We start from the raw sequence: 13,631 nt of genomic DNA, 5'->3' as shown, positions 1-13,631 counted from the left end.
GAGCGAGCTGTGCGAGGGAAGGGAAGGGAAGAAAGGCCTCTCAGAGGACGTGGAAGGATGCTGAAGTGGTAGCGGAGCTCAGATGAGAGAGGCTGGAGCGTGACAGCTGTTACTGGATCATGCAAAAAGCCTGCCAGCAAAAATGCATCAATTCCTGTGATATCCGGGTGTCTTGTCTTCTGTTTTCATAATTGCATACATGGTGTCTGCATAAATCTTTCCGTCCCCCCCCCACACACACCTCCAGCAAAAGGAGCTGGCTGGCGGATGGCGGCACGTCAGCGGGTGAGCACCAGCAGAAGAGACAACAGTCAGATGTGTGTCAGCTGGGAGCGCCAGGGCCCGGGGCGGATTCCTCGGAGGTTGCTCGAACACGGCGCATTCGCTAAATAGAAAACTTCTCCCTTTCCCTGGGGGAAGAGGAGTATGTTCACCCAGACAGGAGAACCAGCAGCTCTGTCTTGCCATGTTCTTCAGGTTAGTGCCAAATGAGAGCACAGGCGGCAGCAGCAGAAGCTCTCAGCAAATGCATCGTAGCCCAAAGGTCTGAGTGTCCCCTCGAGGGATACAGTGGAGTTTCTTTTCCTTTTTCACTGAATACCGTAATCTTCCTATTTATTCACTCCTTCACTCCTTAGCTGCGATCTCTGTTTCCTTCTTCCAGTGAAATCAGATCTGCTTAAGGAGAGTCCTGTGGCCGTTTCACATTGGGTTTTACCATGGTTTTACCATTAAAACCCCATTTCTTGAAAGCAGAATATGCCCAACCTGCACAGGCCAGTTGACCAGTTTCCTTGCGATCTTGATCTTCAGTTTTTCCTGCCTGTGGACTACCAGTCTGGTTGAGTAACTCCACAAATACAGCTGCGGGTAACCAGCAGCTCTGTGCACTCACAAGTCTTGAAGGTGAGAAAGAAATGGTGACATTTTTCAAATAATGACACCTCCCCCAGTATAAATCTTGACTTGTGGCTATAGATGCAGTCTCCTAAATGTGCTTCCCCACAGGGGGTTGTGGGCTTTTAAGGGGTAAAACTCATTCTTGAAGACACGAGGAAAATGTTTTGCATGTTCAAAATCAACTTTCTTTCTTTGACTTTCTGGGTAGTGACAACTCTTGCTCTCTTTGGTCCTGTCGACAGTCGTGCTGATGACAGCAAATTCAAATGAAGGAATACGAAGAAAATGTGAGCCAGCAGAAAAGCAAGAGCAATAAAAGCACCTTCCTCACTTCACGCTAAGACTGTGAAATTTGGTTATTGATGTTGCAACAGCAACTAATGTTATTTCCAAAGCCAACACTTAAATTCCACTTTGGCGGATCGTAGCTCTGAGTGCCACGGTCCCATAGGAGGAGGTGGTTATTGACCGGTTCTTGCTCCTCGTTGCGCGGTGGCCTTGGTCTCCGTAGCAGTGACTGTACTGCAGAGCCTGGCTCTGCGCAGAGGTGACTAATACGGTGTCACCAATTTCCTTGATGTAAGGCTTAAACCTGCATTTTAGCCCAGGGTGCCAGACTATGACAAAGAGAGTAATGAGGGAGTAGAAGAGAGTAATGAATAAACATGGTGAGAATTTCAGCTGTAATCTGCTGTTGGGCCCATCTGTTACTTCTTCCCCCACAAACCTTGCAAACTCAATGAGCCAGGAACAGGCATGTTCCATATACTGTCCCATCCTTCAGCCACATATCTAAGGTCTAATCGTCTGCTTGTCATCAAGTTTATCACTTACGGTCTCTTGAGCTGCTGTTGGTCACAGAATCTTCTTGTTCAGCTCTTCAGCTTTCTGTCTGCTCTCCTCACGACAAGATTTCCAGAAGGATCCCAAAAAAATGAGGAGGATAAACGTACTAATCACACGCTGGTGTGAGAGAGACGAGCCTGGCAGGCGTGTGCGATCTCGTTTAACTGTTCTGGCGCGCACTCAGCCTCCATCTCTTGCAAAACTAGATGTCCCAAACATGGGGCTTCTTTTCCAGCTGGTGAGTCCTGAAGTCTGTATGACCTGTTTGCACCCTGTGTCGTGTACAGGCACTTCAGCTCCTGTGAGTCTCGGGTTTTCTTGCTTATTTGCTCTAATCTGGAGATGGGAAAGCAGGAGCATGATGCAGAAGCAGCAAAGCGGAGGAACAGCACATGCCTCGTGTGACTCAGTGAGCGGTGAAGGCTCCGGCAAGTTGTGCCTGTTGGTGAGCGGTGGTTTGCTCTGGAGAGCAGATCCCTATCTCCCTGGCAACACGGCAGCTTGCAAAAAGTTGCCATCAGAATTCACCATGGTTCCAGCCATCTCATTGATGCAGGGCTTTGCAAACTCAGCCGCTTGTGTTCCCTTATAGACCTCGTGCTCATAGCTGCAGCTCGCAAGTGGAGTATCTCCCCACTTTGGGAACCAGGCCATCTTAATTAAAGCCCACACAGATGATTTTTTGCAGTTCTCCCATAGGTGCTTCCTTCTCATGTTCCAGAAAGTCCATGTTCTTGGTTCTCCACTACCCTGTTGCTTCCAGCTTTCCTCCCAGCAAGGGGGATGGAAAGGAATGTGATGAGCAACTTGGCTGCTTAGTGAGATGAATTCCCTGTCTAAATGTAGGATTCTTGTGCGCTGGATTCATTTGCCAGTCCTTGGTGCCTCCCTCAAGTTGTGTCTCTGCTTCTGGCTCTCATGGAAGAGAGGTCTGGAACCTGTTTTGGTTTGCATCCACTTTTCCCTTAGCACTAAGCCACCACGTTCCTTGGGGACAGGCACAGGCCAGAAACTGCCTCTGGATGGCAGGGCTGGAGAGCTCCGTGACGTGGGACTTGCCCAGGAAAGCAGAACTTCAATAAATAAGTTGTAGCATTGCAGGCTACAACTGCAGAGTCATTTCAGAGAAAGTACCGGGAGATTTTCCTCTCCCTAATTTATGTCTCTCCTGCATAAGGTGCATATGGCTTCTATGGAGTTGCTAATGTTACAGACAGATGGGTTGGCATTTTACTAGACAGAACACATGGGCTAGATGTTGTTAATGCTTGTTAGCTACTCGCTCTGCAGCTTGACCAGTCCAACACGGCCACGTCGCAGATGGTTGGAAAGCTGCAGCCCGGGTGCTGGAGCCGTCGGCTCCGCAGCGCGCGGTGGTGACAGCAGCTGGGATAACGTGCCTTTGGCTGCTTTTTCTGGAGGGCTTTGTTGTAGGTCAGAGAAACCTGTCGCTGGGGGATCAGCACAGCTTCCTGTACATCAAGAAAGACACCGATTGGTAAAGATCCCGTGCCTTTTAACAAGATATTGGCTTTAAAGGCTTAGTGTCATATTTGTATTTTTACAGGGTGGGGTTGGAAAGATTTTGTGAGCCCTGTGCCTTGCTCTCATCTACAGTCCTTCACGGCTGCTGTTTAGAAACGTATTTGGCATTGAACATTATTTAGCAGTCCTGAGGCCTGTTAAAACGTCATAATTCAGGATCTCAAGCTCTGACTTGCAGCCAGTTGCCAGTATTAGTTCAGAGTAGACATCCCGTGCAGTTTTCCTTGCTCTGTGATGCAAATAGTTTGCTGTGATTTAGTCTCACCAGGCTTGTATGCAGCTGAACCGTTTCTAGGTATCACCTCAACAAATCTCCACAGGGTGAATCTCTTTGATAGCTGGTTTGGAGATCCCCATCAGAATCTGTGGATGCAAAAGCATTTATGGTGCCCTCTTTGACAATACCCATGTTCAGTTTGCAGCGTAATGGTGGGAGGCTGAATGCATCCTACAGATGAGACAGGGAATTTTAGTTTCATTACTTGCCCTTTAAAACTCTAAAAGCGCTTTTGGAAAATGCATGGGTATTAATCCACACTGAGCAGTAGTTCTTCAAACCTATGATTTAAATTGGATATATTTGTCTCTGTCTGTCCTGAACTGTTGAGTAACATTAATGCACCCTGATAATAGCTGTCACAATTTACCCCGGGGGTTGCTCCTCAGTGATAGGGGAAATCACAGCAGTTCAAAGACCTGTCTTCCAGGATGAAAAGCTCTATAGGAATATTCAGATATAAAATAGTAATAGTACGAATCAAAAAATATGCTTCCCTTATTTTAAAGCCTTTGATCTTATTTTTATGGCATCACTTTTGACAGTCCAAAGGGCATTAACCTGTAGGACAAACCTTTTGAGAGAAGATGTTGATTTGCCCTCCGCCGCGCAGAGCACTGTCCCCCAGGATTAACACCAGCCGGTTTTCCCCATGGAGAAGGGTGCAGGTGCTTCAGCTCATGTCCCTGCTCCTTTTTACACTTTTCATCTTTCTACATGACGTCCAGGAGAGCTCACATAGATCAAACCCCGCAGCTGTAGGGAGAAGCTCAGCGCTCTGCAATACGTCCCACTCTGTTTCTTTGCTGCTGAGCTGATGCAGCATCCAGGATGCTCATGTGCATCGGGCTCGGGTCGTGTTTCTGATGAAGATGGAAGTATATGAGCTGACCTCTTGTGCAGAAAACATCGTGGGGCCGTGGTTCATCTCAGTGTTGAATAATAAGAAAGAGAAAGGAAATGTTTGCTATAAATCTCAGCGCACGCAGGGCCGTTTCTCACTTATCCCACCCCAGCTTTCAATTTTCTTCTTGGCATTGCCAGGCGCTTGCTTTTCTTTGCTCAGCAGCTAAAAGCAGCTTTTTCATTACATTTCCTGGAAGGCCCTTTACAGGCATCCATCCCTCTCTGCCTCATAAATTCACTTCATATAGCAAGCTGGCGACACGGAGGTCAGAGGTCTTGGCAAGAAGCAATTATTATAAAGAAGTAGTCTTCGTCTTTTGAGTTACAAAGAGGATATTAAAAGGGGAAAAACTTCACTGCAGACAAGGAATGGTCATTTGTGAAAGGTAGGGGACTTGATTGATGAGGAGCTGCATATCCTGCGAGAGCTACTTTGGGCAGGAGTCCCATCAGGCCAGCTGAAACCTGCCCTTTACCACGAGAAAAAATAACGAAACCAGTAAACAGTTTGCTAAATAGCCTCATAAATATTTCCAGCCGTAAGCACATCTTGTGGTACAATTTGGTTTTTGTTGGTTTTTATTGTTTTTAATATTTCTCTAATTTTTAATGAACAGCCTCTAATTAAAGTGATTTAGTGGCTACCTGGGGACCTGGTATTTGAGCAGCGCGTGATGCTTGGGAGAGATTGATTGGTGAGGCGTAACTCAGCTGGGGGGTTTTGATAATGATATCATCGCTCGAGAGAGAGCCAAGTTTGAGCAATTAGATCTCAAAACCCCGTGTTTGGGTCGTTACAACTTCAGCAGCGAGTTTCCACATGTGCACATACACACGCGCGCTTTCCCTGGATACTTGCTGGGCACTCCAGTTTTTTGGCTGCCCCATGTGTGTGTGTCTCTGTCCGGAGGGACCCGTAGTGATGATCTATCAGCTTTGCAGACCCGGGGAGGAGGTGCCATCCTGCTCGGCATCTCTGCGTCCCCCCTCAGCATCCGCACGTGGTCAAGGCGGCCTTTGACATTTAGAAAAATCTCAGCATCCAAAGCAAGAGGCAGAAACAAAAGGATTTTCTCGTTTAAAGGTCAGCGCAGGCAGCTTCTTAAAAGGCGTTTTCAAATAGGTTTGTCGGGCTGTGACAGGGTTTGTGTGTGTTAATGGGTGCTGGTAGGCGGTGGGGGCCGCGGGGACCATCAGGACCACGAGCGTGCCCGAGGCGCTGGGCGGCAGCGGGTCTGTGGTGGACTCGGTGAGAGCACTGCGGAGGGTTCGGGGGGCGGTCGGACAGCGCAGCCCGCTCTGAGGGCTTCTGCTGATGGATGAAGGTGTTGGGGAAGAGGGGGCGACTGTCCCACGCAAAGAAGAGGAGGTCTGAGGGATTCGAATGATGAAAGCAAATGGCCAAAGGGATCCATGTTGGGGGGAGATGTACATAACCCACCTCAGAGTAAGCTTCAAGGTGGGGTGGGGAACAGCACAAGGACAAGGGAAGTGGCAGTAAGAACTGGGGCGGGGAGAGGAGAGCATGGCCACAGCATGGTCCGTAACACCAGAGGCCAGTGGACCCGGCTGGGGCAGGGACAAGCCCTGCGTGGAGTCTCAGATGTGAAGCCGAGTTGCCCCTTCCCTCAGCACACCCAGGGCTGTTTGCCGTGTGTATTCAGAGCAGCTGTGCGTAGGGATGCAGCCCGGACAGTGATTTATGGAAGGAGCATGGCAGATGAGATGGAGCCTCCACGATACATTTCGCTGGGTAAATGTCACCAGGCAGTGATTCACTTGCTCGTTTTGACCCCTAATACATCTTAGCCTTGAAAAGCACCATGTACTCTAGAGCATAGCTGAACAGCATCTGCAAAGCAAAGGCTTGTGGCTGTGCCGACAGGTGGAAAGCCGCTCTGGCATCCCTGCCCAAGTCCTGGGTTTCGCCCTTCCTCCTGACGAGATGTTGGAATTGGGGTTCCCAAGCTGAGCCACAACTCCTTTGCTTGCTGCACCTGGCACAAAGCTCCACCGTCACTGCGTCAGCTCGCCAAAACCGTTTGGAAACTCCACCACCATCACTTGGGGGTGTGTGTTTGAAGGTGAAGGAGCACATGGATTGCACCCCTGAAGGCAGTTGTGCTTTCTGGGTGTGGAAATCAGAGGCAGAATATCGCAACTTCAAGCCGAAATCATAGAATCCTAGAACAGCCTAGGCTGGAAGGGATGTTGAAAGATCATCTGGTCTAACCTTTCATTGGAAAGGGGGTCTAGATGAGATTATCAGGTTGTACTGAATGCTGAAACCCTCTTCTCCCTGCTTCTGCAGTTCTACCGCATGTTTTCTCATGATACCACGTCCCCACGTCAGCCTTCTCCTTGGGACACGCAACCACCCTCTTTTCTGTCTTATTCCAGAGAAGAACTCATTTTTGTACCGTGCTGTTGGTTATTTCAGAGACTTTTATATGTATATCTAAACTATAATACATTGAATAATTTACCAATTTCCAGGGTTAAGCGGAAGATTTATGATGTTTCCTTCTGGCAGGCGGCAGCTGATCTTGACTCTTGTGGAAAAACATTTGTACTAACGGCTCCTTTCTGCAAGCGGATCCAGGAGCAGCTACTGCAAGTTTATGTTGCCATGTGGAAAATAGACCTGTCGTCTTGTGGTTTACAACCCGGTGCAATCTGCCCGCTGATCTGATTGCGCTATGGGGCAGCACAGCCCGCGAGGAGAAAAATGGGGTGTCATCTTCAAATCTCTGACAGGAGACGCATCCCCCCCAGCAGAAGCGAGCGTGCGGTAACACGGGGCAGAGATTGATTCCCATTGCTTTCCTAGAAAAGGTCCCGATAGGCCTTAAATCAGGCTGAACTGGCAATGAAGCTTAGCAAAGGCTGGAGTCTTTCCTTTTGCAAGTATTTGAGATCTGAATAAAACATAACATAGACCTGAATATTGGTAGTTTAGTGAGCCAGGCAGATTTTTTTCCATGAATTAGAAGAAACCAATATAGGTTTATGTAAAGAGTGCCTGTTGTTTTCTCATAGTGCTGAGCTCCAGCATCCTGGGCTGCTTTGTGCTCGCGGGAACTGGGGGCACAGTTTGCGTCTCCAGTGAAGTGTTGCAGTGGGGAAAGGGGAAGCTTTTCCTTGGATCCCATATATTTGGTTTGACTCTTAATCTTGGTGCTTTTCCTTTCATCTTTCTCTTTAAAAGCAACAACACACCATAGTGATACAGCTCTAAGACACATCATTAGTATGGGGCACAGAGCAGTTGGGGCTGGGTTTGAATATGCTTGGGTCTCTGTTGCCCCATTCCCACTCAGGGACTGTCCCCATGGGTCAGTGACACTTGTTCAGGTTCCTCAGCTTCACATTTTCCTTCTAGATGGGCTTGGGTGGCTTTTGGCTTCATCTAAGCTTAGAATTCCCAGGGGTGCATCACCGGAGTGAATGGTGATTGCATTATATGGAGTGTGTCATGCGAATAGCTGGCGTGTGCTGTCACCTGTAGCTCTTGCTAGCAGGGGTCGTGTCCAGGAGTTTTTCTTTGAGAGCCGAGACTTTTTTTTTTTAATTTAAAAAATAGATTAAAAATAAGCGGAGGGACTCGTAGCTCTGAACCGTGAAGAGGAGGCCTCGAGCTCCCTTCCAGCTTTGAACAGCTGGAAGTTTCAGGTTTATATTTCTCATAAATCCGGTTTTTAGAGCTGGAGCCGCAGGTTCGCTCTGCGTCGAACCGAGACGGCGTGAAGAACCGGACCCTGCCGCGTCCGCTCAGCTGAGCATCCCCCCCGCATCCTCACCCTCCTCACTGCCCCCTCTCTGCTCACCGAGCGCACCAGGCAGGGTGCGGGCTGCGGTTTGGAAAGAAACCCTGGGAATTAATGGGAACATATTGCCATTATTTCGTATAATCACTGTATTTGTAAAGCGCAGGCTGCAGAGGTGCTCCTGCTGTTGAACCCAGAGCCGCAAATCCAGATAGATATCCCAGTCTGTACTTCTTTATGAACAGATGGGTGAAGAAAACAAAAAGCAATAAAAACAAATAATAAGAAAAGTAACTATGGCAGCAATTTTAAAACACTCCCAGAAAAAAAAAAAAAAGAAGCTTCTAATGTTTTTTAAAAGCTGTGTGAGCTGGAATGAACCGAACTGCATCCATCCCCAATGTCAGCATGTAGACATCTCCCGGCACAGGAAGAATTGTCTGTTTTCCAAGTGGCTGCCTTGTACCTCTTGCAGAAGAGGTGGTAAGAAACCCGGGTGAGATGTCTGGCTTTTGGGAGCTCTTTGATTTGGGGTTTTTTTGGGAATTCCCTGGGGAGAGACCATGGAGGGGAGGACGGTGCCTCCCTCAACCATCCCACAAGTGAGAGAAACCAGTCCCGTGGAACTCAAGGGGCGATAGCAGTCTCCTCAGAAGCATCTGTTTGTTCACGTAACTTTCTCTGAACAATATTCTTGTGCCTCTGCTGAAGGAGGAAACTTCAGTTGTGAAGAATAGTAGAACGAATTTACCATTAATCTCATTTTTTAAAGAAATTATCCCAATGTATCCTTCACCCTCAACTCCAGTGAGCTCAAAGTAGAGGAGAAATCTAAAATATTTATGTTACTTTGTTTCCGAGGCCATAAAACACAAGCAAGAAGTCTGGCACTGGATGCTAAATTTCCTAAGGAACTCACTTTAATTAATTAAACTAGCAAACCAATTAATGGATTTACTTGTAAATTCTTAGAAAATTAATTCTGTGCCCAAAGAGTGTTTTAAATCTGCGAAGGAGGCAGCGTGTGTTTCACACAGAGCTTGAATTCCCATTTAGAGGAATCCATTCAGCGCTGACTTTGGAGACACAAGCGTTGCATTCGCAATACTCGGACTTTCCTCCCAAACCAGCGTTTCCCATCAGGGGGGTGGTGGGATTTGCAAAACAAAACCTGTGCTGCTCCCACAGCCCCTGTGCCAGCTCCCGGCCCTGCTGCAGCCTCTGGATGTTCATGGATTGGGGTTTACATCCCTCCCTGTGCTTCCAGCCGGCTCCTTCATCTGCCATCGCCGCTCTCCTCCTCCTCAGCCTCTTTAATCTGACCCAGTGGTACATGGGATGCGCAGAAAACACGGCGGGTACCTCCAGTGAGCAGCAGATTAAAGCGCTGAACATCCTTTGGAGTGGCTGAAAAACAACCCAGCTGAAGTGGAGGAGATTTAAACAAAAGCTAATTTACTTTTCCACTCAGAAACCTTGTTTAGATTCCCTGCCTGGCTCGGGGGTGACGGGGGCATCTTCGGTACCTTGTGCTTTTCGCAATCCAAAGTGACACATACATGAAAAGTTCATCATCAAATGTGTCCGGGCTCCTGAGAACATGAAATCAGAAACAAGCAGGTTCCCTGGGGCTCTCGGCAGCTCTCGCTTCCCTTCTCTGCCAGCAGGTAAAGCCACGTTTTCCCTTCACCTGGCGATCCTCTGCTCCGGCTCCGGCATCCGCGGTGGGATGGGGTCCTGCCCCCCAGGATGCGGCTTCGCCCACACTGCGCCGCCTGGGCTCCGGGGGGACGCGGAGCTGCGGAGCAATTAGGAATGGGAGGATTTTGAAGAGGAAAACGGCAGGGGAAAAGCATTAGCATTTGCGCTGTGATGTTTTTCCTGTTTATTAATAAACAAGCTGCTTTTGTGCCTCTGGGGGCAAGCGTTCCTTATTTCTCTTGCATTTAGCTTTTTTTTGCTTGTTTTATATGTTACAGGAGATTTGTAATGTCTTCCCACATGTTGAGTTTCCTTATTTTCATGAGAGCATCTCTGGACTAATTCCTCTAGAGCTCTCAGCTCTGTGCTGCCGGGCTCATTTAAACATCCAGAATCACTTGAGGGACGCAGGGTGGATCAGCAGCTCGTTGGGAAGGAGCCGTGTTAATTAGGAACAGGTCTGCTTCCCTCTGCAGAAGCAGAATGGCTTCAGGAACGAGTGTTTCCATGGAGAGAAGGTCCTTTGCGTGTAGCTCCCGAGACCTGGGTGGTGATGGTGACGGTGACCCCGATGGGGACACCCCGGTTCTGCACCAGCGGCACAGCCTGGTCCCAGCACAGCCTCTTTCCAGGATGGTTGAGCCGCTCATGTCCCCACCGCCGTATTTGTCACCGGGGAGGGTTCAACCAGGGGTCCTGCACGGGGACATTGGAAATGCACAACTCAACAACATGCGGATTACGCTGCGTGCCAAACCACAGATAACACGTTCTTGATTACAGGCGGGTCCACGCTGAAGGAAGCTTCAGGGTGATGACACCAGCTCTCCCCCTGCATCATGGGAGGTGAATTAAAACCCCACTGTATTAATGCACTTGTTCTTCTTTTCCCTCAGGCCTCCAGCTCTGGTGGAAAAATGCAGCTACTGGAAACCGAATTCTCACGAACCATCCGAGAGCTCATCGAACTCCACCTGCTTCGCCAGGACAGCATCCCGGCCTTCCTCAGCGCCCTCACGCTCGACCTCTTCAGCCGCCAGACCATCGCTTGACGTCCCCCCACCAGCCAGGTTTGGAGCGCTGCTGGGCAGGACACTTGAGGTAGTGAGGAGAAATTCTCCTCTCCCACCCTTAATGTGTGACATTGGGTTACTTCTGTTGTGCAGGGAACTCTTTATTCCCCCTTCTTCCGTGCTGATTCCCAAACTGCATCAATTCCCCTGAAAAGCATCATTTCCCTCCTGTGGGAGGGCCAGTCTGGCTCCATCCCAGCGCTGTCCTGTGCCAAGCCCCAAGCTCCACCCTTGAACTGGGGAATGTGTCCGTCACTCCCCAGACTGTCTCAGCATCTCTCTGGGAAGATGGTGGGAACTGCTGGTTTGAGATGCCACAGTATCACCATTCACAGCTTTTCCAAAAAGGGTCCCCAAATCTGGGCCATGAGGCTGGTGCTTCCCACCCCCGTGGGTGTCATCTCCTCATAGGAGCCAAGGGCTTGGTCCCTGAGGACCAAGGGAAGGATCGGTTCTGAGTAGCAGGTTCTTTGTAGATACCTCCTGCTCTTGCAAACAGCTCATCACTCAGCAGGTTTGAAATTCTTTTCAAGATATCCAGTTACGTGAGTCTGCCATCACTCAGCAGACAAGCAGAAGCATAAATGACCGTTTGAAGACCCTATACCTGTGTTGACACCTCTGCGTTGTGTGGCACACTCAGATGTCACTGCCATGCTTTTTATCTCTTAACTCCTGGGCTCTTGGTTATCTCAGGAGTGTGGAAGGATGGAGGGAGGGAGCAATTTGGGATGCGCGCGCTGCTGCTGGCTCCACCTGCCGCCTGTCCCCAGGCTGTGGGTACCTGCTCACCTTGCTGGGGCTCTCCCTCCTTCTCTCCTCCGTGGAGGATGGAGCACCCCCTGAAGCCTGACATTTTGTGTTACAATGGATTATAACTCTTTTATTGTAAGAATAAAGCGTCGTTTCCCACACTGGATGTATGACTCCTTTATTTGGGATACACCCTGTGCTCCCCTTGTTGCTCTCCCCCATGTAAAGCGTGATAATGCATCGTCCATCAACGGTCTGATGCTGGTACTGCTTTGAGAAGGGAGGACATAATTATCTCGGTGTTTCCAGGCAAGTCTCATTCATGCTGTAAACCAGATTAGTTTGCTATGAACTTGCGTGTACACTGATTTCCTCTTGATATCAGCAGGAACATACTTCCTAAGCTTGGAGAGAAGGTAGCGGTGAGCAGGCTAGAAAGCTGGCTTAGATGTTCACGGTGGCTGCAGGGTTGGCTGTGCGTGCTGGAGTCACTCCGGGACCTGTCAGCGCATCTGCAGGCATGGAAAACAGCTTCTGTGGACCCAGCGGGTCAGAGGTGGAGGCACAAGCGTGTGCTCAGAGGAGGCTGCAGCCCCCGTCTCCCCAGCCCTCCTCTCCATAGGGTTTGCAGGCAAGTGCAATAGCAAAAGTTTGGCGTTTTCTCTTCTGCTCGATGAAGCCCTGGTGGAAGATGAATTGCCTGGCGTGCTGTGCCAGGGGAACGCTGCCTGATTCATATGCGCGACGTGGCACCGAGAGTCGCCTTCCTCAGTCATGGGGAAAATGAATCATGACGTCAGCCGCGTTCGGCTCCTCTGCCAACACAATAGCGGAACCTGGCTGCCTCTGAAAATTTTTCTCCTGGCTCCTCGCAGGAGAAATGAAGTAATTAATAACTTTACAATAAACCCTCTATCTTAGCAAAACACGGGTGAGGCGAGAAGCGATGCTGGAGAGTGACAAGGGAAAACACGTTCAGCCTGTTGGAAAGTTGCCTCCCGAGACTGAGAGGATAATAAGTTGGGGTAGAAAACACAGCAGCCTGCTGAGATGCCTTCGGTGGGGAGGAGAGACAGGTAAATTACCGCTCTGCACCCCGTTCTCCCGGCAAGGCTGATTTGCTCAACTAAGTTCAATCCGGCAGCCCGGCTGGGAGCGGTGTGTGGTGGGACGGGTGCGTGGGCAGGTGTGCCGCGGTGCAGCGCCTGGTCCTGCTGGCGGCTGGGGAAGCTGCTGGGTGACGCTGCTTTGGCCAGCAGGAGCCCTGCCCTGCTCGCAGCGCTGCGGCACAGCCAGGAGACTGGGGCTCTACCTGGAACCAGGGCTTTGGGAAGCTTGGCTGCTCTGAGGCTCGCTGGGGACATTCGTGTGGAAGTGTGAGCACTGCAGAGCCACCTGAGCCACCTGTGGGACACAGGCTTGTGGTTGGGCATGGGGGAGAGGAGCTGAGACTCCCCAGTTTGTAGCTCCAACTCTGGATTCATGGCTATGCCCTGGCAGCTCCCGTCTCTGCCGCTGTCATTATAGCGCTTGTCTCAGCTGCGACAGAGCTGCGAGGAGTAACTGCGATGCCGAATTTCACACTGATTGCTCCTTCCTTGCCGAGCTACGTGGGACTCAGCAGCCCATTGATCACAGGGCCCTGCTACTGTGTTCACCCCCCTAGGACCCCCCCTCCGCGGGTGCAGCCGCGGGGCAGTGCAGACACCCTGATTGTACAGCAGGTTTCAACCCCCCAGGTGGTGAGGGCACAAGTCCCATCTGCTTTTGGCTCATCATTTGCAAAGCTCCGATCCATTTTGTGAAAAATCCTTTTAGAAAACCTTGGGAAATTGGTAATAAATTTGCAGTTGGTTGGAGGGG

General features: G+C 49.9%; 1 protein-coding gene across 1 annotated transcript in view; it reads left to right on the top strand.

Moving 5' to 3' along the window:
• The window catches only part of MAD1L1 (mitotic arrest deficient 1 like 1), a 305,040-nt gene extending 293,117 nt beyond the window's left edge, over positions 1-11,923 (top strand). The window contains exon 19 of the mRNA XM_082064189.1: positions 10,839-11,923. Coding sequence (XP_081920315.1) covers positions 10,839-10,994 — 156 coding nt within the window. The 3' untranslated portion in view covers positions 10,995-11,923. The remainder of the gene's footprint in view (positions 1-10,838) is intronic.
• Positions 11,924-13,631: the final 1,708 nt, after the last annotated feature.

The sequence above is a fragment of the Streptopelia decaocto genome, assembly GCF_964273445.1.
Source record: "Streptopelia decaocto genome assembly, chromosome: 13".
NCBI classification, from domain to species: domain Eukaryota; kingdom Metazoa; phylum Chordata; class Aves; order Columbiformes; family Columbidae; genus Streptopelia; species Streptopelia decaocto.
The sequence above is the reverse complement of the archived record's forward strand: the minus strand, read 5'-3'. Positions and strand labels throughout refer to the sequence as shown.